The sequence below is a fragment of the Thalia democratica genome, chromosome 5 (genome assembly GCF_965202585.1).
Source record: "Thalia democratica chromosome 5, ktThaDemo2.hap1.1, whole genome shotgun sequence".
In the NCBI taxonomy this organism is placed as follows: domain Eukaryota; kingdom Metazoa; phylum Chordata; class Thaliacea; order Salpida; family Salpidae; genus Thalia; species Thalia democratica.
This window is the reverse complement of record NC_139169.1, coordinates 55,626,934-55,651,876: the sequence shown is the minus strand read 5'-3', so window position 1 is coordinate 55,651,876 and position 24,943 is coordinate 55,626,934. Positions and strand designations below refer to the sequence as shown.

At 24.8% G+C, this 24,943-nt stretch overlaps 1 protein-coding gene across 1 annotated transcript; it reads left to right on the top strand.

Moving 5' to 3' along the window:
- The first annotated feature begins 384 nt into the window (after positions 1–384).
- LOC145837283 (islet cell autoantigen 1-like) lies at positions 385–24,943 on the top strand. Its single transcript, XM_082945088.1, has 13 exons — positions 385–458; positions 3,628–3,814; positions 5,292–5,364; positions 5,561–5,684; positions 7,153–7,351; positions 9,931–9,996; positions 16,289–16,447; positions 18,419–18,483; positions 18,552–18,616; positions 21,541–21,642; positions 22,426–22,656; positions 23,225–23,368; positions 23,967–24,943. The coding sequence occupies exons 1-13, from the start codon at positions 448–450 to the stop codon at positions 24,083–24,085; spliced, it is 1,545 nt and encodes a 514-aa protein (XP_082801214.1). The 5' UTR covers positions 385–447; the 3' UTR covers positions 24,086–24,943.

Sequence of the window (24,943 nt, the reverse complement as noted above, 5' to 3'; positions counted from 1 at the left end):
AATTTACTACTTTCAAATTAAAATTAATGTATATTGTAGTTGATATAAAGTTTTATTTTTAAATTTAACCGTAAATGAACTTTATAAAATAATTAAAACAATTACTAAATTAATGAGCTGACAGTTTTATCTGTAAACGTAACAAGTATTGACATAGCGAGATAACAGTTTTATTATGTTTTCTTTTTTTATTTCTTAATCAAGAATATTTTCAATAATAAAAAACATATTGAAAACAACAAGTTATAACTAGAGTTTTTAAGCATTATACAAATTAATTTAAACAAGAACTAGGAAAAAGGCTTAAGATAAGACCTTTATTGTGTGAATAAAAGTTTGAAACTGAGGGAGTTAAACAACATTTAAAAATAATTTAGAATATATGTGCAGTCCACAATATGCAGTTTATAAGTTAAAAACTAATTCAACTAGTGACAATAGATAACAATGTACAGATAGTAAGTTACTATTATACTTACCTACGATTAAAAGAATATAACATACATTATAGTTTTTTTTTTCATAAAATTGAGATAAACTAAATAAAGCCCTAAAAGATTAAGCACAAACAAGTGAAATTATCCGAGTACTTCAAGTTATAAAAAGTTAATAAAAAAAAACATTGTTATTCAATTATCAAAAATATTTAAAATAAAAAAAAAGATCAGATACCTACTATAAAATTCTAGAGCAGGGGTCAGTAGGTCGAAAACAAACAATTTTAGTATGCAAAAATCATATTAAAACAATTTTTTTTGAACTAAAAAAATTAAGGATAGATTATCTTTTAAGAATACACTGAAGTTTCAAAATATTTTATTGAAAATGCAGTTGTGAGTATATAAACTAAACAAAGTTTTGAATATTGCCAGCTGGCCACAGTTTGCCCCTAATCTAGAGATTTTAAATCAAATGAAAACAATTCAAATGCTCATTCAGGATTAAAACTGGCAATTTTAACATTGATCTGTCGTAGACTTCAGCACAAAAAATTGCTGTTTAAGTTGTTAGTTAAATATAAGAACAACAAGGTATTTGCCAAATGTACTGTCATGGCCATAGAAATAGGAAATTCCAAGGTCCACATTTAAAAAAAATTTTAGAACTTGATTTTTAAAGATTTTTAAAGTATATATTTATATAGGTTAAATTTTTAGAACAAAATAATTAAATTTATTAATTTTTTGGATACTTATAATTTTGTAAAAAAATTCATATACAAGTTATAAATGACTTTTTTTACATGGTTGCCAAATACCTGTAATCTATGAATTTGAATAAATTTGGAGAAAACTGGAATTTAGAACAAAAATCACTAAAAAATTTGGAAAAAATTGGAATTTTACATTATGTTTCATAAAAAGTATGCAGTTTTGATTAGATATGAAAAATCTATCATTAGAATAAACATGTTTTTGTATCTTTAATTTTTTAAATTAAAAAACACATTTAAAGCTCTACAGTATCTTTTCAATGTTGTTTATATTTTTAATATAGTTTTTTAACGGATGTTAAATTGTATACTAAAAATGGACAAAAAAACTTGTTTTTTAAATAAGTGAAAGAAAATCAGAAAACCTGGAAGAAATTTACAAAAGCCTTTGGCAACTCTTTTTTTATTTATTTTATCTTATTAACATAACAGCAACTATTTATTTGATAAAAGTAACTATTTATTAACAATAATTTACGTCAAACAATTCTTTACTAAGATAGTTTTTAATTAGTTTATATCGGAAAAGTTTTTGCTTTTGTTTTCATTTCATTTAAATTTACTTTTACATACAAAACTATCATTATAATGTACTAAAAATCTTCTAGCCTTTACAAATTAGTTTTGAATTACAACATCATTATATATTTTTTCACTACTCTTTACTTGGTTGCATATACATATTTAGTTCTATTAGCTTATTGAAAGTTTACTGAGGACGAATTGTAAACCTGAAGACGAGTGTAAAATTTTTGACAAGCTTGACCTTGTTTTTCAAGAATTTAAAAAAAAATGTCCAAACTTTGGACCTAATTATTTTCGTTATCTAATAGCTAAATAAAAACTTTTATTTTTATTCTAGAGAACGGTTCTTTATATTTAATTAATTTTTTTATATTGTATTGGGGTTTGACTGATAGTGTGGGGCCAGTTAGAAAAAAACAAATTTTTTATGATTTTTTTTTATTTTATGAGTAGAGTAAAATAAAATTTTATTTTTTTTTAAATCTTCTCAATAATATGTGACTTAACGACTGTACTTTTATTTTTACTAACTGTCAATATTTTGTACAATTTGGCCTTAATTATTTTTTTTTATGATTTATATTTTACCTTTTAAAGCTCATAAAATAAAAAAAATTCATAAAAAAACCTAATTAAGGCCAAATTGTACAAAATATTGACAGTTAGAAAAAAAACAATAATAAAAAAAATAGAATTTTTTTTTTCTACTCAAGCTCATAAAATAAAAAAGTTCATAAAAAAAACTTATTATTTTCTAAGCGGCCCCACACTAAAAGTCAAACCCCAATCCAATAATTTTTTTAAATTAAAGACAAAGAGCCATTCTCTGGAAAAAAGTTTTTATTTTGCTATTAAGATAAGGAAAATGATTAGGTTTGAAGTTTGGACATTTTTTAAAAGTTCTTGAAAAACGAGGTCAAGCTAACTTCACACTCGTAATCTGAAGGTGTTTTCAACTTATGTAATATGCAATAAATTTTTAGATTCTCATAACTATCTTTAGATTTTTTCTAATTATTGATGCCCTAGAAAAATCAGAAATAGAAAATTCACTGTGTCCTGGAAGATTTAAGAATTTTTATATAAATCTTGTCTCATTAATTGTAGAATAAATGACTAAAAACTCAGCTTCTTCTAAGTTTAACCAAGTTTAAGGGAAAATTTTTAGAAAATCTTTCCTTCATTGTTAATAAATTAGGGTCGAATAAAAAAATGAAACTACTTTTATGTCTTATGTTTAAGTCTAAATTTTAGAACAGGATTAAAACTTTATCAGATTATTTATAGACTTCTTATTGAAGTTTAATTAGAGTTTAGTTTTGGATAACTAGATTGTCGTTACATAATAAGAACTGAACAGATTGACCTAAACCTTAGTAAGCGTTTTAACTCGAACTCTTCTCAAATCTTAAAAATACATAGATTACTTTAATTTTTAATATAAAGTTCTATAGTTTTAAAAAGTTTTTCCTCAGTCCATTTAAAAATATTAAACTGAGCAGCAATAATTTTTATTAATTGAAGGTAGTTAAATATATCTAAACCCTGCAAAGTATATCATTCAAATAAGTACTGTGTATACAATGTTGTTAAATAAGTATTTTTCATTAAAAAAATTACAATGATGCTGTTTTATTGATTTGAAAACAAAATTTATAATTATAGTATTTAAGAACTTTTTCATTTAGTTTTTAAAATGAAGCAGTTAAAATAACTGTATATTTAAAATACATTTACTGTAACAAAGTTTATTTGCACCAAAATTAAATTTCCTGTGCACACTTTGAATTTTTATGAAAACAACTTGTTATTTAAAAGTTATTTGAATATTAAGAAGTAATTTTTTAATAATGATAATTAATCTGTTAACTGATTTGATTATCTTACAGTGAACAGAATAGCGGTGGATACTCTGGACAAAGTTATGATAGGAATATATATGAAGCAAATTTGTCAACAGTAAACAAACTGCAGCGTGACTTTTGGAATGCAAAACAGGTTCTAAGAAAAAAACTTGGCAAAAAAGATGAAGAATGCGTGATAGAAAGTGATTCAGATATTGATGCTAAACTTGATGTTAGTTTTAATTTGTATTTTTATAAAAAAGCATTTCAACAAATTGTAATTTAATTATTACAATAGAAAATAGATTTTTTTTTCTTTCTATTTTTACTTTGCATTTTCTAGTAATTGTATAAAAACATTTTTATTTTTTATTTAATTTCTACACATATCTACAAGTATAATGATACTATACAATATATCAAATAAAAATGAGGACTAAAATTAAGTTAGTAGTAGTAATTTAGTGCAATTTGAAAGCAAATAATGTAGAACATTACTTTAAAACTTGATAAAGCATTTTTGTAAGTTAGTCAACCAGATTTAAACATGTAGTTTTTGTTTTGACAATTAAAAAAAAAATTAGATAGATTTAAAAAAAAAAATATATTTTTAGTTTTATTTTGGAGTGATTTGAAGTTTTTTGAATTATGCAATTTTAAACTTTCTTAATTTTGCTAAATTAAAAAGTTTTTATCATCTTTGAAGTTTACAAGTATTCATGTTTGGTTAAGTTCATGTTCTGCAGAGTATTAATTTTGTAATTTCATAGAGCCATTATTTATTTTTTTACCATTTTTTGTTCAAATAGAAACAAGTAAGTATAGAAATAAAGCCATAGTGGGTCTTTTTTAAATTTAAATAGTTTTAAATGATTACTATAAATTATTGGATGGATAAATTATAATGATTAAGTCATTTTGTGCTGTTTTAGTTTGATTCTTCTATAAGTAATCTATTGAACTATCCAATTTGGTCCCTTATAATTCAAACATTTTTTTGATTTTTTTTTATAGAGTAAAAAGCAGATGACAGCTGACTTAAGAATTTGCAAAAATGGATCAAGTTTAAAGTAAAGTACTTTACTCTCTTAGAACGTAATAATGATTAGTATTGAAAATTAAAATTTCTCAACTTTAGTTTATTGAACTTGAAAGTTTATTTAAAATAATTATTATTTTACAATAAGCAAGACATTATCATAATGTAAATAAAGAAATAAAGTTGTACTCAAAGTAAAAACAGTTTTATAGTTAATTAATAGATTATGTTAAGTGTTTAGAATATGAATATATAAACTATAATTTGGTAATTGTTTCAAATTTTATACTTTGCTGTAAATACATAGCTTAAAAAAATTATCACAAATTATTTATGTGTCAAATATTTTTTAAAATCTAAAAAAGTAAAAAAAAAGTATTACAGAGCTGATTATTTTTGTTGAGAAAATATATTTGATTCTTATTTGATATTTAGAAAGTATATTTGATATCACTAGATATTCACCAAAATAATTGATTTTTTAAACACTTATTTATTTAGATGTACATTATTTTCAAATACTTTTTTTTTAACGTTATCTATTAATTAACTTTTTGAGTTATCAATTACCCTAGTATTTAAAAAAAGAATTCATTTTATGTTAAAAAATTTCAAGATTACTGTATGTTCGATAAGTAAAAAACAGACTTTAAAGAACTTTTTTCAACAGCTGTTCAATTGTGTGCAGAAGACTTGCAATGATCTTGTCAAGTTGATAGAAAAATACCAAAACTGTATATGCAGTAAGTTTATTTAAATGATATCCTGCACAAAACAGAAGTTTGTTTTGAGCAACTTAGATTTAATTGTAATAAAGTTTACATATTTGTTTACACACCACTTTAATGAAGAATTAATGATATATCTTATAAGTATTGTAGTTGGTTTTTAAGCTTTCTACACAGGAGAAAAAAATTACAATTATCTTCAAACATTCAGACTTGTCACGTGACGAAAGTTCGATGGGAAGGTTTCTCAAAGAGCAGGGCACAATGGACAAGACCCCAGCTGGCAAGTTGATGTGTGCCATGGGAAAAGCACAGTGCATGAACTCACAACAAAGGTGAGAATAAATTCAATTTTCACTATATTAACTTTAATAATGATAAAAAATGTAGCTAAACAATAAAAAAAAGACTAGTTATACAGTATGGAAAGTAGTAGATACATTGTATTGAAATAAACTAGTCATTCGATTGACTTAAAAAAAACTTTATAAATAAAATTATAAAATTAAAGTTCAAAAACTAAGTGAATGTTAATCCTCGAGAAAAATTACTGTTTACTGTTTAAAATTATTAGATTTAAAAACACTTGATTATTACGTAACTTATTTTTTATAAATTTGTTAAAATTAAAATTTCAATAAATTTTAATTTCACTTTAATTTACTAAAATACTGTTTTGATAAGTCTTACTTGAAAGTACTTAAAAATAAATAAAGAGTAATGAAATGTGTGTTGCTAAATTTTTTGAATAAGCTATGTACTTGAAAAAAAAGTTGTTTAAATAAAGAAATTGAAAAAAAAATGTTTTGTGCTCATTCATTCGTCAATTAAAACGTGCAGACTGGTAAACAGTGATTACAAAATTGAACTGCTTGTAAGTGTAAACTGTATTAGTATACTTTTAAAGTTTTTTATTTGAATATTTTTCAAATCTTATTCATATCAATATCTTTTTCATTCAAACCAGGGTGGCTACAAAACCTGGAATCCTTGAAAAGCCTAGAATTTAAACAATTATAACTTAACATATTAAGTAGTATAATTTTGATTTGACACAGGAAATCTATCATTAGATTAACTAATAAAAAACACTTTTAAAGTAGCTTTACAGTATCATTGTAATGTTGTTATGCTACTTAACACAGTTTTAAACCTTAAACTTAACTTTAAACTTAAAATAGACCCAAAAGCGTGTATGTACTTTCAAAAATCTGGAAGAAATTTCTCAAAAACCAGTGGCCACCCTGTCAAACTCACACACAATAATTCACCTACCTCGTCTTTTTCATTTTAATAACCTTTAATATGTTTTGGAAATTTAAAAAATCTTAACTAAAAATAGAGTATTCGAATTCAAGTTTAAGAGACTAAACCTATCATTTCATGTGTTTAATATTCATGTTTTATTTCCACATTATAAATTTTAAAGTTTTATTCTCAATACGATCTTTAGTACGATGATATTTTTAATACAAACACTAAACATCATGTGTTCTTTGTTTTTATATTCTTAATTTTTTGGATTGCTTTAGAGTTTTAACTTTATTTAGATATATGTTTTAAACTTGCCATATTTTCACAAAACTGATTTTATGTATTTTTTTGTTTATTTATAAACTATTAGGATAGATTTATACTGAAAAAAGTCTTGAAACAGTTAAACTCCTTGAGCATATTGAATTAAAAGTAATATTTATAGTAGATAAAAAAATATTGCTTTTTTTTACTTGCTCATAGACGACTTGAAAAAACTTCACTTTTAAAATATTTGCCAGTAGTTTTCATAACAAATTATCCTTGCAGATTGGACATAAGAAACTCTCTATCTCGCTTGCACCACAACGTTGAAACTTTCACGTGCCGCGCTGTTGCCGACTGCATGTTGACCATTAAAAACATGGAAGATTTTCGCATCAAGTACAGGGCATCGCTCAGGTGGATGCAAGAAAACGCCAAGAAGCTTGACCCTGAAGACCACAAAAAGCTAGAGAAATTTCGCAAGGTTTGTTTTGTGTTAATGTTTTTTAAAAATTATTTTTTTTTACTGTAACTTAGGCTGTAGTAATGTTATATTTAGAGTTATTGGTGATGTTAATATTAAGTAAGGCGTCAAAAAAAGTACCGAAGTATAAAGTTTCTAAAATAATATATCTAATCAATGTTTTTACTAGGTTATTCTAAAAAAAGACCCTGTAAAAACATTTAAAGTCTATAAACTTTTTAAACCTACTATTCAATTTTTTTTGTCTTAGTTCAAACTTTAGTTATGATTTTTAGATATTGATATTTTAACAATTTTAAATTGGTATTATAGGACTATTATTTTTTATGATATACCATTTGGTTTAATACAGTATATTGAGGATAAGACTGTTGAACTTAAAAATATATGATTTAATAATTTTATTTGTATTTACTAAATCTGTTTACAAAAATGAAATTGAAGTATTTAGTGATAATAGTAAGTACAACCAACTAATATTCGATAATGATTTAAATTTACTTCTTAAGTTCAAAGATATTTGTATTGTAACTTGTTGTTTTGATTTTTTGTTCAAAATTAGTTGTATTTTCAATAGTATAGTTTAAATGTTTTTGAGTAGTAAATGTTTTTTTAGATGTTATAAAACTTGCTGTTTTCTCTTTTTATTAAATTCTGTTTCAGTTTTGTATATATTTTTATTTTTGCTCAAAATGTATGAAAAGCTATAAAAAAAAGTAGTCATACAACTTTAATGAGTTGTAATAAATTAATTTAAACTAAGAAAATTGAAAAAATATTTTGTACTTTGAATATAAAACAACAAAGACATATATCTTATTTCAGTCTGAAAAGATATGAGCTAGTGATAATAATATAGGGTTGCCACAAAGTCAGGAAAGTCGGGAAAAAAAAATCAGGAAGGACGAAAAAAAGGACAAAAGTTAGATAAATTTGGGGTTTTGAAAAAATTCAGGAAAAATCAGGAAATTTGATATAAACATATCTAAATAAGAAAGTTAATCATATCTAAAAACTGTATTTGCTAAAGCTATTTTCAAAAAAATTTTGCTTTTGCAATTAATCTTATTCTAAGGGTCTAGTTGAGTTTTTAAAAAAAGTTGAAATCTTTTAAGTCTTTGGTTATGTATTTTTGAATTGGTTGATACTAAGAATTTGTGTCAGGAAAAAGTCAGGAAAAGTCATATAATTTTTTTCAGCTTGATCTGTGGCAACCCTGATATTGACTCGTTTGCAGTTAATACCGGCCATACCTGGCTTGCTCACTGGGTTTGCATACACAACAATGAATTTAAATAATTGAATTATTTTTATTGTGGTTCCTTCGTACTCATAGATTTGCTTAAGAATTCTTTCTCTTTTTCACTTAGTTTTCTCTTCTGATGAGAGAAGATCGCAAAGTTTTTGATTATCTGTCAGCTTTTCCCACTCATCAATTAGTACATCTATAATCTATAGAACAAGCTAACAGACGTCTTGATATTGTAGTCTTGAGCAACCTGTATAGTGAAGCCTTTGTAATAGGATCGTCATTATATATATGACACAGCCAGAGAAGCCTACACTGGTGTTCAAAGTGGTAAGAAACCAGTACGTCTCTATACTTTTTCATATAAGTAAATATGAAACAAGACTTATTTAAAATGTTTACTTATGTATTCGTTTTTATTTGAATGCAATAAGTATCTGAAAAACATACTGAATATAAATATTTTTTTTTATTAAAAAAGATAGCTGATTATAAACGTAGGTTTTTTATCAATTTGTAGATATTTTATTATACATAAAACCTTGTTTTATTACTTGTTTTAAATGTATAACTATTCAGAAATTTAAACTTTTAATTGATTTGATTTTATATTTCAAAAAATCAATATATTTGACATCCTTATATTCTATGAATGCTAAGTTTTGTTCGAAGAGTACTTTTTAAATAATATAAAAAAGAACTAATCATGTATAACACAGAAAAAGCTATTAGTGTTATGAAATTGACAACAAATGAATAATCTTTTTTAAAGTCGAAAAATTGAATACTGATTATTAAAAATAAAATATTTAAATATCAATTGAATTAAATTAAGTTTTTCTTTCTTTTTATTTTTCTAAATGTTGCTTTCTGTTACTTTTTTGTTATGTTATTTTATATAACTTCATCAACTTCCTACTATTTTGACTTTTATATGCTTTTAATACAATTTTGTTACAACTTTAAATTTTAAAAAGTATGTTTTATTTTATTTTTTAATTTAGAAATAATTAAAAAGTATGTTTTTTTTTAAAGTATGTTTTTTTGTAAAAAACAAAAAAAAAAACTATACTTTTTGTAATGTTTTTATTATGAAATTAGATTCTTGGTAATAATCGTATATATATTTGTTTAAGTTATAAAAATGTTTTTTTTTTCAGAGAAGTGTTTTTAAAAAGTAGGAACAATGGTTTAAGATCATACGAGGTTATTAAAATAATCTAACCAACACTTTTTTTAGTATTAATAAGTATAGCCCTAATTAATGCTGTATAATAAAAAAAATGTGTACAAATTATGTTTATATAACCAATCTATATTGTGTAAATAGGTTCAAACAGAAGTTAGATTGAACAAAAAGAAATACGACCAATTAAAGTGGGCTGTATGTCAAAAGGTTCGCTTATTTTGTTAAAAAGTTTTACTTAATTATCTTTGTTTTTTTAATAATGTATTTTTTAATTAACAGCAATAAAAATACTTTAAAGAACTTGTTTTTAAATACTATTATAAAATTTATTATAACTTGCTGTTTTAGGTGTAGAGTTATTTTTTTACATTACAGTAACCTCTCGCATCTTTACGCACTCGTGAAGTTACGCACTCTCGTTTAGTTACGCATTTTACAATTCTAAAAACTTAAAAAATATATTTTTTTATAGTTCACAAATTAGATTTATTGTATATTTTTAGTTAAAAGTATGTTTTTAAATGCTAACTAACCTTTCTATATATGTAGACTTTGTAAACTTATGTTCCTTGACTAATTGAAAAATATTTAGTTACTAGTATATCAGCAATTTTGTTAACGATAAGAGATTAAGTTAAAATTCTAAAAGAAATATGACGGTATTAAATAATGAAAGTATAATTAAGTAATGAAATACAAATAAATAATACAGCACTCTTGCCCTATATATGAATAAACAGCTAAAAAAGAAATCTAATAAAACTTCTTTGCAAAAAGTAGCAGTGATACTTAATAAATATAGAGCTTACACTTAACACAAATCTCAATTGTTTTTTTTAGTAAAAATATCACTAATTTCCATTTGAATAAAGAAAAAAATAAAATCTACTTATTATTAAAATTAGTAAAATTTTTCTACAAGTTTTAACATTTTATATAAATTTAAATTCGTTTTTTTTTTTAATACATGTATAGTTTTATCTTTTGTTTTTATATATATAAACAAAATAAAAAAATTGTTCTAAGTTGAAAAGTCCCCAGTATGCTTTTAAGGGCATAGGGGGGGGGGGTAAACACCCTTTTTTGGTTTTTGATCTTATTTTATATAGTTTTTACTAAGCTACAAGATGCTTTTTACAGATTTAAAAAGTTCAAAATAATTTTTTGAGATACAGCCGGTCAAAGTCGGAGCCAACAATAGGTTCCTTATGGGAGGCGCAAACTAAAACAGCAAAAATAGACTATTTTACTAAAAATCTATCTTCTCCCACGTTTTTTGAGATAACTGCCTCAAGTTTTTAGGAAATGTTCCTTGATATATTTAGAAAATTCTGTCAGAAGGAATTTTGAAAAAAATTAAAAATAAAAATTTTATATAAAAAATAATCAAAAATACAGTTTTTTTTTTGTTTTTTTGTTATAAAATTTTTATTTTTTTATTTTTTCAAAATTCCTTCTGACAGAATTTTCTAAATACTGCAAGAAACATTTCCTAAAAATTTGAGGCAGTTATCTCAAAAAACGTAGGAGGAGATAGATTTTTAGTGATTTCTAGTTATTAGCCGTATTAGTTTGCGCCTCCCATAAGGATCCTAATTTATCCTATAATGTTTTGAAATTTCTAAATCTGTAAAAAGCATCTTGTAGCTTAGTATAAAATAAGATCAAAAACCAAAAAAGGGTGTTTACCCCCCCCCCCTTATGCCCTAGAAGCATAATCAAAAAACAGCCATTATAGTAATCATATTTGGTACCTCTCGTATCTTTACGATCTCTCATATCTTTACGCACTTTTTCTGTGGACACAATGTGCGTAAATAAGCGAGAGGTTACTGTATATACAGTTTAAACCTTGATATTGTAATAACTATATTTAATTAAATAGTGTAGTAATATATATAGTATTTGATTTGTTATTAAATTTCTACAAACATAGCTTTCTAAAAAACTGTAGTTAAACAAGTTGTTTAATGTGCGATGAAATAAAAAAAAAGATAGTTTTATAATTTATAGTTTGTTCTAGTCTCATGAAAAATTTTAGTTCACTGTTATTTATAAAGTGTAAACTTAATTTTTACATTTTGATAATCAGTATTAACTTCTGAGTTAAAGAAAATTTAAAAAAAACCTGATAAAGTTTTGAAATGTAGAATTAAATCTGATTTTAAAATACTTTCAAATAAAACTTTCAATTTTTTATTATTAGTGTATCTTAACGATAAATATATATACCTTTTAAATAACTAGTTTATAAAATCAAGTTAGAAAAAAAGTGATGGTTTTTCCTTAATTTATAACAGTTCGAAGTTATAAGCTTTTACTATATATTTCTAGACTTTATAGTATCTAAATAGTAGATAACAAATTAAAACGATCAAATTTATAAGTTATAAACTTTTACTATACATTTATAGACTTTATAGTATCTTATAATTTTCAGGGTTGCCACTCGGTCAGGAAAAGTCAGGAAATCAGCAAAAGTCAGGAAAAAATGGGGGGTTTCAAAAAAAAGTCAGGAAAAGTCAGGAAATTTGATAAAATTTAAAAATAGTCAGATTTTGTCAGTTTAAATTTACAAAATTCCTTGTTTTCCAAAGCCTTCAAATGGTAAAAATTAATTAAAAGTCCTTTAAAGTCAGAAAAAAATTCCAAAATTTTCTTAGAAATTTACAAAAGTATTTAATTTTATTTCCAATGTCTTCATCTGGTATAAATTAGTAAAATATCCTTTATAAAACTGCAAAAATTTTCTATTAACATATTGAACAAGTACCCTACTTGAACAAGCAGATTTTGTAAGCTTTTTAGTATTGATGATCTGTAACAAGGACACTTCCATAGTGAAACTGTGATGTATACACAAAAGTTTATCTAGCATAATTTTAGAATCAAAGTGTTTTTTGTTTAAGTAAATAATTGAGTTCTTTATAACTAAGCAGTTAGTTTAGTATTTTATGTAACAAGTTAATGTGTAATGTGTAACAAGTTAATGTGAGAAGAAGAATTAAAGATTACATGTATGCTTACAAACTAGAAACCATATCAAGTAAACGCCTCAAAAAATATGCAGATGTCGGTAGCCACCGCAAGGTCAAGGTATGTTGTATTTTATAGAGTGTTACGTTTTAGTGTTAGAGTAAAATTTTATAATTAAAATTCGCTTAAGTATACTTTTAATATAGATTTTTTTAAAATCAGATATCAAGCATTTTTAAAAGAACAAAGGCAGGAAGAGATGGAGGATGAGGAGGAATCAGAGGCAGCTAAATTGGAGGTAAAAATAAATGAGTGCCAAAAGAAAAGAAATGAAGCCCACAAGTTGTGGCTTGATTTAGAGAAAAGATTCTCTTCAACAAGTTTAGAAGCAGCAGATGAGAGCGATTTAAATAAAATGAGGCAAATAATTTTAACTGCCAAGAAAATAAGGCGGAATGCAGACCAGATGAAGGAAACCATATCTTCGTTAGATGAAGAGGTTGAAGTGCTAATAAAAAATCGGAGAAAAGATATTTCAGTACATACATTTGTATATACATGGAAAGCAGACAAAACTTAAACCAAATCATAATTAAAGTAAAAAATAGGTTATTTTCCTTGATTTTTTCATTGAGTTTTTGTTGACATTTGGCTTAAATTGAAAAAAAGTTTTTTTTTTTTTAGACAGTTCTTAATTCAACATAGATAAATTTTTAGAATTTTTTTTAGATAGTTCTTACATCCGTTTAAATTATGACTGTTATGTTAACTTAACACAAATTAGATTTTGAAATCTTCAGCGACTTTGAGTTTTATTAATGTTTTGTTGACTCTTGGCTTAAAACCACAATTTTAGACAATTCTTATTTTCATTTAGATAAATTTCAAGGTATAAATATTTTTTTTTTATTATTATTAAAAAAAAAAAGCTCTGAATTCAGTTTTTTTTATTTGACTCATTATATTAATATTAATTCAATCCGTTTTTTTTTTTTAAACTAGTACAAATTTTACCTAAATATACTCTAATATGCTTGAATTTTCGAATATTCAACATTTTTGTTTTTGTTTATATTCTTCACGCATGAATAAGTTTTTAAACAACAGTATAATTAACTAACATTGTTATATGCAGTTTCATATTTTATTTTTGCTTGAAAAGGTCGCAATCTTTTGCCACCGAAACCGGTCGCGAATAAAATATACAACTTGCATAAATCTATTTAGTACATACATTTAAAAAAACAGTATTTGATTAAGTTCTTTATTGTTTTAATGTTTTAACTGTAAAAGTTCCTTATTGTTTTAAGGTCTGAGTTGTGAAAGTTCCTTATTGATTTAAGATTTTAATTGTAAAAGTTCCTTATATGTCGTTTCGTTTATTCAGATACATTTATGGTAGGAAATTCTAAAAAAATGTGTTCTTTATTGTTTTAAGGTTTCAACTGTAAAAATTTGTTATTGTTTTAAGATTTTATTTGTGAAAATTTGTTATTAATTCAAGGTTTTAATTATAAAAGTTCCTTATATGTCGTTTGTTTATCTAGATACATTTATGCTAGGAAATGCTAAAAAATTGTGTCTTTTTTCAGAAAAGCTGTGTTTATAAGGTAATAATACAAGTATTTTGCTGATAGAGCTGTTTATTACAAACATCAATCATACACAGATGGTTTAAGTGATGTACTGGAAGTTTGATGATAGAATTCAGCAAAAAACTGTTGTTTTTAACCTATAATAAAATTAGATTGAAAGCTTTATATAGTTTAAATTGTTAGATTATGTATTTTAGAATAAGTTTAATTTAAGAGTTTGATTTAGAAAAGTCAGGAAAAAGTCAGGAAATTTTTCTCAGCTTGATCAGTGGCAACCATGAATTTTGATCGTGTTTTCAATTTGTTATTTACTATTTTGTGTATTACGGCAAAAGAAGTTTTTAAGTGTTATTCTCTATCTTATATCACTCATCGGTAACAACTTTACTGTATAACTAGCATTGATCTACTGGATCTAAGATTCGGATCCTAATTTAAAAAAAGATCTGGATCAAGTTAGTTTGGAAAGACTTTGTTTTCCGCGATCAGCTTCTTTCAGTTTTATATACTTATGTTATTGTGTTTTGAATATTTGACATATACAAGATTAGTCCAGCGAAATAGACTAATTAAAGTTTAGTTAATTCAATGATTTGTAGTAAACATACATACATCTATTAGAGCAGGGCTTCTAAAAGTGATCCAAATGGCCCCCTTGGGGGCCATGAGCAGTAAAGGGGCTACAAGGGGGCCATGAGCTCAATATTTGAAACTTACACTAGATATTCTGGTGTTGATGATGAAGAGCAAAAAAAAAAGGTCTTAGGTGTTTTAAATGGTAGTTTTTTGAGTAATTCTGTAGGAGGGGGCCACAGCTTTTTTAATTTCTTTAAAGGGGGCCTTTTGAAAAAAAGTTAGGGAACTCTGCATTAGAGTAAAAATTGTTAAAATAGTATAAATGTTAAATTATGTTTCTTGCGTATTATATTCTTCTTCTGACTGTATAATTTAGTTGTATTTTTAATTTAAAGTAAAATTTTTAATATATAAAATATATTTTTGAATTTTAATGTATTTCAATTTGCTAAAAGTCTTTACATTTTTAATTTAACTATTTTATTCTGATTTAAACATATTAAATACTGTAAAAACTCTACAAATACAGCTCATTTAATATTTGGTTACTATATCTTTGAGAGGCAGCAATTGTTCAACAATTTTCTTATTTTTTAAATTTTAATTTTTAATTTTTAGTTTTACAAAAAAAAATCTTTTTAGCCCTTGTTTAGATAAAAAATAGTATATCGTAGTATAAAATATTTCTGTGAAAAGTTTTAAAATTTTGCTGAACAACTGCTGCCAAAGTTAGTGTAGCCTAATATTTTAAAAACTTTGTTCTATATAAATACATATATTATATTTTTTTATGATAATTCTTATATTAAACAAGAATGGCGGCCAAAAACTTAGTATACTCAGTATAACTCTTGATGCTTTTTTAATTTGTTAAATGTTTAAGATAACTCATGACACTAATGCCTACTTAAGCATTAAAAAACTAAGTAATGTAATGTCTAGTTAAACAATTTTTACTAGTTAAAGGTAACATAATAATAGAGTTTTATAAGTTTTTTCTCTTTTGAAACTGCTTAAAACATTTTTAGGATCCGAATCTTAAATTAATAAACAGTTCTGAATCCGGCCGGATCTTAATTTAAAAAATAGATACGGATCCGGCCGGATCCTAATTTAAAGATAAGATCCGGTTCCGACCTCATCCTAAATATCTGGTAGATGTTTAAAAATTATGATATTTCAATGAACCTTTAAACTCTATATCAAAATTTTCTTTTCTAGAAATAAGTTAGTTCAAATTTTTGGAGGTGTAATATTTTTTTCTGTGTGTTTAAATGTTTTTAAACAAAATACTAAAGCATTTAGCAGTTTTTTTTTGTCATAGTTACGATTAATAACAAAATAAAAATTAGGTGGACTTGTTGTGTGCTTCCAGAACAAATTTGTTTTCAAACGTGTTGGTTCCGTATCAAAAGGACTTGACCGTCTACTGGAAAACTTCAACACAGGTTCTTGGTGGTGTGCTGGAAAGTATTAAAGATCACAAGCATTACGAGTTCAAACTTCTCAAAGTATGTGTTAGGATTGAATTTTAGTTAAAAATATGTCTATAAAAATTTTTAGAATCGTTTTGTAAATGCTGTTTTTTTAAAAACTATTTTTTTAATATCTATTGCGTTTTATAATAAATCTAAATCGAATTTCAAAATGCATTATTACACATATAGTAAATAAGTTTATCTCTACAGGGTTGCCACACACTCAGGGAACTCAGGGAATTCAGGGAATCTCAGGGAATTTTCAAACTGTAGAAAATCTCAGGGAAACTCAGGGAATCTCAGGGAAACTCAGGGAATTTTGGCATTTTTCTTTTAACTCAGGGAAACTCAGGGAAGTTTTGATTTTTTCTCTAAATTTCAGGGAAGTTTTTGAAAATCTCAGGGAATTTTTTTTCTAGATCTAAAATGAGGTTTAGTTAATCCAGTTTCAATATTTTGTTCAAAAGTAGTAATTTTTATTATTTAAGTGGTTATTTTGAATTTTTTTAGCCTTGCGGCTAGTTGTTCAATATTCTTAGTATTAACATTATAGTTTTTTCAAATTTTAAATTTATATTTACTTAAGTAAAATCAAACAGTTTAGAGAAATGAAAGTTGTTGTTAACTATTCAGAAAATTTAGAAATTGCATACTTAAAAAAACAGTATTAAGAATTTTTTATTAGGTAATGTGAAATTATTTTAAAATCAAAATTATGTTTTCAGTTATTTAAAATAGATTGTGTATGAACATCTAAAAGACATAAAAAAATTTTAATTTTAGATTATTTTGTATCAGTTGTTAGGTATTAAGTTGTACTTTGATATGAGATATTTCTTTAGCTATTTCTTTAAACTTTCTTTTTGCAGGTTTTTTTACAATAATGTTAAGCTTTTAAGTTTTATTTACTGCATTCAGAACAGTTGCTTGGAAAGACATACAAGTCATAATGAAATTATTATGTATGCATTTAAGTGAGTTCTTCATGTGAAATTATTATTATAGTATAATTAAATTTTGTCATTTAAAATGTCAAACAAATTAAACTTTATTCTTTTATGTAGAAAGTTAACTAACAAGTTTACACAAAGTTGTGCAAAAATTTAGTTTTTAATTTTTAAATGGTTTAAACCTTTTAAGATTGAGTTTTTGAAAACAGTTTTTTTCATAAATTTAATGCAGAAGCATACACATACAACCTTCCTTTTATAATTAAAGAAGAAAAATGAGAATGAGGTATTTATAATTTGTGTTAGAAGAGAAATTTTTTTTTTAAGATTTGAAAAGTACTCATGGAAACTCAGGGAAATTTAAGGTTACTCAGGGAAATTTTTGGTCACTCAGGGAAGATTTTTTGGCTCAAAGAGTGGCAACCCTGTCTCTAAATCTAGTTAAGGGAGATAGTTTTTTAAATGAAAAGAAAGATATTTATGAATTTTTTAAGAACGTTTTTTATTGGTGTATGAGATACAAATCATTTGTAATTAATAATCAATAAACTATGATTAATAAGTGTACTTGTTATGTAGTAGTTCATCTTAATTTGTATTAATTTTTACTATTTAGTAGTTTTTCTCTACTTATAAAATATTTTTTAAAGATTTTTGTGCCAAATTTTAAAGAATATTTATATAATCTTCGAAGTTAAAAAATATAAAGTTTAAGCGAATATGGCTTGTATAAGTGTTTGAAATCATTTTAAACTTTAAAAGTTATTATATAAAAAAATTCAACACTTATTATTTTAAAACTGATATAATTTTTATACTTTTTGTTAAATGACATATAAAATTAAATGAAATAGTATTATGCAACTTTTAAAAACTTTTAGATTTTTTTTCTAAATACTCTAAATATTGAACAAAAATCTTTTAAACATTAGAGTATTTTAAAGAAAATAAAGATTTAAAAAACGTGTTTAAGGTCTAGTAAGACTAGTTGAACTATTCTGTAGTATATGTAGAAGGCGTTTATTATTTACTAAAGTTATGTTTTTTGTTTCAGGACTTAAATCCACTGAAAGATAACAACGAAGAAGCAGAAAATAACAATGAAAATTCTGATGATAAGTTTGTATTTGATCTTTAGATTTATACTTTTGTTTTATAATTTGAAATGAACTTTAATTTTCTAACAGGCTTATTTGCTTAGACGAAAAAGTTGACAGTCAAAGGCTAGATGAGTTAAATTTACAAAATAAAGGTATGGAAGAACTAAATTTTTTTTTTTAATTAAAAACTATAACTACTTTTTTGTTTAAGCTATAGTATTTAACATCGATGCTAAACAGTATTTAAACAAAATTAAGTCTCTAAAATCATAAACTGATAATTTAAATAAAGTTTTACCATTTTTTATTAACTTGTAAATCAAAATTCAAAGTCCATACATAGATTTAACTTAAAAATTAAAGCTGGATGCAATAAAAATTTGATACATACTTTTTTGATCTTTACTATTTTATTGTATCAATAGATATTTTACAATTATTTTGATTTGGTAGTACTAGAACTTTTTAAAGTTTTCATTAATTCGTTAAAAACTTATCTAGTTGCCTAAACATAGGTAGGTGACTAATTTAGTACAATTTTTATGTTTCAGAAATACATTATCGTGTTAAAAAGGTTGTCTTTGATATATACTAGTTTTTTAACTTTTAAAGCTTAGTAAATAATTCAAAATAATAACTTGATAAATTTTAGACGTGCATTTCGCCATACAGTTTTTGAAATTTCAAAAAGAGTGTAAATACATAGTTACTTTTTATACTTAAAGCATCTAATAAACAAATTATTTGGAATATTGATAAATTGAGAATAATAATATAGATAGTTGTATAATTAATAATAATGTTTTAAGTTCGGTTACAAAAAATTTTGCACTAAAATCAATAATAGGACGGAAAAGAGAATTTTTATCAAAATTTAACATAGACTTGAAGTTTACATCTAAGGTCAACTTCTTATAAATCAAAATAGAGTTCTGATAAAATTAGTCACCTACCTTCTAAAAAATATCCTTAGTACATTAAAAAAATGTTTAACATCAAAACTAGTTTAAGTAGTAAAACTATGCTATATAAGTTAATAAAAAGTTAGAGTAAAGTTGCCATGTTAGTATTCTTTAGTAATTTTGAAGTGTTTGGAAAGTAACAAGATGTAGAACTATCTAACATGTTTATAATGATGCACTTGGTTTACGATTTTTCATTCTATAAGATAGTTCGTGTTTTTATCATAGAAGTCATGTAGCTAAGGAATTACGTCTGTTTTTTTATCTTTGCTATAAAAATATTTATGCGCACTTTTTACTTTATAGGTCACAATAAAAGTTCTCGACTTAATGATAAGTAGAATGATCAATTCAAATTATTAAATGTCTTCTTGCATGTTTATATAAAACAAGTACATATTCTATTCAACTGATGATCTCGTTTGATTTAGTTCAAACGATTGAAACATTGTTTAGTTAAGGGCATAGGGGGGGGGGGGGGGGGGTAAACACCCTTTTTTGGTTTTTGATCTTATTTTATATAGTTTTTACTAAGCTACAATATGCTTTTTACAGATTTAAAAAGTTCAAAATATTTTTTGAGATATAGCCGGTCAAAGTCGGAGGCAACAATAGGATCCTTATGGGAGGCGCAAACTAAAACAGCAAATAACTAGAAATCACTAAAAATCTATCTCCTCCTACGTTTTTTGAGATAACTAACTCAAATTTTCAGAAAATGTTCCTTGCAGTATTTAGAAAATTCTGTCAGAACAGAATTTTAAAAAATAAAAAAATAAAAAATTTATAACAAAAAAACAAAAAAAAACTGTTTTTTTTTCGTTTATTTTTTATATAAAATTTTTATTTTTCATTTTTTTCAAAATTCCTTCCGACAGAATTTTCTAAATATATCAAGGAACATTTCCTAAAAGTTTGAGGTAGTTATCTCAAAAAACGTAGGAGAAGATAGATTTTTAGTAAAATAGTCTATTTTTGCTGTTTTAGTTTGCGCCTCCCATAAGGAACCTATTGTTGGCTCCGACTTTGACCGGCTATATCTCAAAAATTATTTTGAATTTTTTAAATCTGTAAAAAGCATCTTGTAGCTTAGTAAAAACTATATAAAATAAGATCAAAAACCAAAAAAGGGTGTTTACCCCCCCCCCCCCCCCCCTATGCCCTTAATGAAGTTAAAAAATTTGAATTGACATAAATATTTATTAGTAAAAAAGCTTTTTAGGAATATACATCTTCTATTAACTTGTAATAACTTCTATTAAAAATGAACAGTTTTAACTTAGAAGCTAAAAAAGTACCAAAGTTGTTTTGACCTGCGTTACTATTCGTTGGTAATAAATAAGGTAACCAGTGTTTTTACCAGAAACTGATAAGAAGTTTGGAAATTTCTTGATAGATTTTGACGTTTCGGGTATAGACTGACATATATTTTATAGCTTTTTGTTTGTCTTATTTTGTTTATCTTTTAATTTTTTTATTTGAAACAAATTAAATAACGAAACTGTGATTAGTTTCATGATTAGCAATTTTCGTTATAAAGTTTTTTAAGTAATTTTGTTTTAAATAGCCAACATATTTTATTGCATTTCAATTTGAGTTTAAATACATTTTTTTGCTAATCCTGAGTAAAACAATCATCAAATGCCAACATTTAAAACACGTTTAATAAAGTTTATGGCGTAGGTGTACTACATTTTCCTTTTAATTGTAATTTTACTTGAATATAAAGATAACATTTGTTGTTTCTTCAGTCCTACCAAAATTAACTTTTGGTTTATTTCTAATGATTACTTAAATAAATGCACTCCTTTATTTATTTTCTTACATTTTTTAGTTTATAGTCATTTTCATTTTGTAAAATACTTTTCAAAAAACTTACCTATACTTATTCTAATTACATTTTAAAAAGTTAAAAATTTAAACCTTTAAAGTTTTTTGTTAGTGTTATTGCTTAAAAAATTATTAAGTAAAACACACACACTACAGAAAATTTGTCTACTTATTTTTAAATATAAAGAATTGTTAAATTGTTATTGTAATATTTTATTGTAACCTTTGTTATTGTAATATTTCTAAATATTTTGTGTGTTGTAGTGAAAAATGTTTATAAATAGATGATGAAGATGAAGTTATTGATAAAGCTGCTTTAGAAGGAGGAGCTACTGATGCCACTAATGTATTTGACGGTTTAATGGACACTAGTAATGATAACTTTGGTAAGTTTCGTGACAAAAACAGATTTATACGGAATTAGTTTAATTCGTTTTAACTTATAAGTTTAAATTACGGTAACAATCGTTAAATTTCATAACTAATTTTATATCTAAACTGATTTACATCCTTATTATTTAGAGTTTTATTACTTTTATTAAAAATTAATTTTTACATTATACAAGTATAAAAAGTTTTTTTTTTCAAATTTTCGAATCTGATTTTAAAATAAAGTATTAATGCTTAAAATCTAAATGTTATGTTAGATTTTTTTGACTCTTGTGCAAGACTGGATAATTGTTAAATTCTTTAGGGTTTATTTTTTTGCAATTGGGGTGAAAATCAAGGGTTTTTGTTAGCTGTAAAAAATAAACTGCGGCCTTAAATCGTTTGTTGTATAAAAGTGACACTCTGTTTAAATTTAACATATGTGCGTTTATTTGTTTTTCGCTTTTTACTGCTTCTGAAAGTTTTATATTCTAAACAATATCAATGAGCTTATAAAGTATAGATTTATAAACTTAAGTAGATAGTTTTGTTACTTGGTACAATTATTCTTAACGGTTTTATCAAGTTTTTATAATAAACTATTAACTATTAAGTTTTTTGGTGTTAGATATGACTAAAAATAAGACGAATCCAATTTGTACTTATTTAAGTCAGAAATTTCAGCTAAATAAGTTTGATAAACGAGTAGCTTATTTCTAATATCGTCTAAATCCAAAACAAAATAAAGCATAGTCAGTTTGAAAATTTATAATTTTTTGCAAAAATTGATAACAATTAAGGTGGAGACTTCGACAAGCAGTGGGATGCAGTTTTTGGTGAAATGAAAGATGACAAGGCAGGTGATGGGTCAGGTGAGGTGAATTTGATGGGTGATGAGTCGGCAGTTGAGCAAGCAACATGCGGTGAAGGTGAAGCGCCTACTAAAGAGGGTTATATGCCTTCTCAGTTGCTTGACCTCATGGATTTCAACAGACATGACGTGGAAGCTCAATCCGGTGTAGTAGCTACAGGTTATTAAAACATATTAGTTAGACTAAAAACTGTTGAATATATTACTTTACACAATCTTAAGTGAAAGCAAACTGAATAGTATTTATACTTTTTAATTGTAAATGTATGTAAGCTGTTTTATTTCAAGAAAGTCAGTATGATGAAAATAATTGTACACAATATTCGTTTTTGTTGTTGTATGTACTAGTTTTAGGCAGTAAAATTTTGTTTGTTTTTGAAAATTTAAAAATATATTTCTAAGACGGTTGTTAAAAGTGTTACTAAACAACCATGGTCTATTCAAATTGATAAATACTTTGTTTAGCTAGTTGTGGTTTAGCTTGTGCAGACTGTATAAGTATTTATGATACTATATGTTTTTATTTTCAAAAAAAGTATTAAATTCATAAACCAAGATTGGAAGCAAGTCACATAACTTTTGTTATTGTACTAATTAACGTCCCGTATTTGGAATCTTCTAACAAGAGTTCTTAGTATTTTTTTAACAATCATAATCTTATTAAAATGAATAAGTTCTTTGTTTAATTATTAAACTTAAGTTTAAAAAACTACAATATACTTATATAGGTAACAACCAGGACATTTTGATGAACATGTCGCCGCTTAGAGACCAACAACAAATGCTTAATGGAATGCTGCCACCTAGTTATAATGACAGCACTAACATTACTGGTTCAATGGAACCAAGCTCTATGAAATCTAACAAAAACAGTTAGTTGTGAAAAACGTTAAATCTTCTTTGTTTAACAACTGCAGTTACAATTTTTTTAAAAATTGCGAGTTTGGAATAATCTCAGTTTTGTTTTTCTTCCTTTCTTACCTAAAAATCTAAGTACGTTATATTTCTGTGTTATTTAAGCTTTTACTTGCTTAGTTTTTCCTATTTATAAGTTTTAGAATCGGTAGATTTAAATAATTTTTTTTTATAAGAGCTATGCTGCAAAACAAATTAACAATTGATAACAAACTTGTGGCTAAATAATAGTTAAGTTTCTCAGACCATTACAACTTATATGAAAAATGTTACTGTTAACATTTCAATTTGTTCAAATCTTTAAACACTTTCCAGTTTTATTTTTAGACTTGAACTGATACCTAAGATAAATTTTAACCAACAATTTCTGTTACACTGTCTGTAAACTCATTTATTAAGTATTTTTATATAGGCTAGGTTAATTAATGTTCTTCATTTTACTGTTGTTAAACCTATCTTTTCTTCAAAACATTTATTTTACTTTTTGATAAAGTATGGTTTCGCCATTTAGTTTACTTTGGTTTTGTAGTAAAAAAGTATTCAATTTTGTTCTAGAATCGTCAGCGAACAAGTCATCTTGGTACGATTTGTTCGCAGAGCTGGACCCCCTTCAGAACCCGGATCAACTTGATATGAAGAATGAAGATGAAAACAAGGATAATGGTGCTTGTTAAATCTACTCATTTCTTATGGTGATGAAAAGTTTAAAATACATTTTCTTAATAGTTTGTGTGTAAATATTTGTGAATACTTGAGTTTTTGGTTAAAATTGTGTTTCTTAAATTTATCAACAAATGTTCTTTCTTTATAAATTATAATCAAAATACTTTTAATTATTCTAATTTATTAAATAAAATATTTGGTACTCTTTTATTTGAAACTGTCTTGAAAGGTATGCTTTTTTATGTACGAATTTATTTTCTATTTGAATCTGAGTTTAATAAACGAGTAAGTTTATGTTTTTGTAGTTTAACGTTTTTACAGAATGTGTGTTTAAGTTAAAGTTCTTATCTTAAAAGCGCTTTTTGAACTCCTCTATTTAAGTATAAGGACTTTATTTTTCGAACTTATAGTTTGCTTTGCACAAACAGTACTCTTAACCACCTTTTAAACTTTTTAACCTTGCACAATTTTGTTTAATTAATTTTAACTTAATGCAATATTACTGTAGGTATTAAAGAACTGCTTATACTTTTTTTACTTGAAAATTCATTGTAGTATTCCTAATGTAGTGTAATTTTATAAATGCAGTAATTTAAGTTACTTAAAACTAAATAGTTTGATGTTCAAATAATAAATCTTCTATTCGCACAGAAAACATTACTTAAAAACTATTTTTTGTTTATGAATGAAGCAGTAAGTATGTACATTCCATTATTAGATTGTAAAAGTCTAGAAGCATTTTAAATGTTCTGTTATGCATGCATTTTTGTTCAAAAGTTTGTAACTGTTTTCTGTTCATAGTTTTATGATCACAACATACTATCAAAAGTTTGTTAGTGTGTATATTTTTTACACGGATTCTATACGTA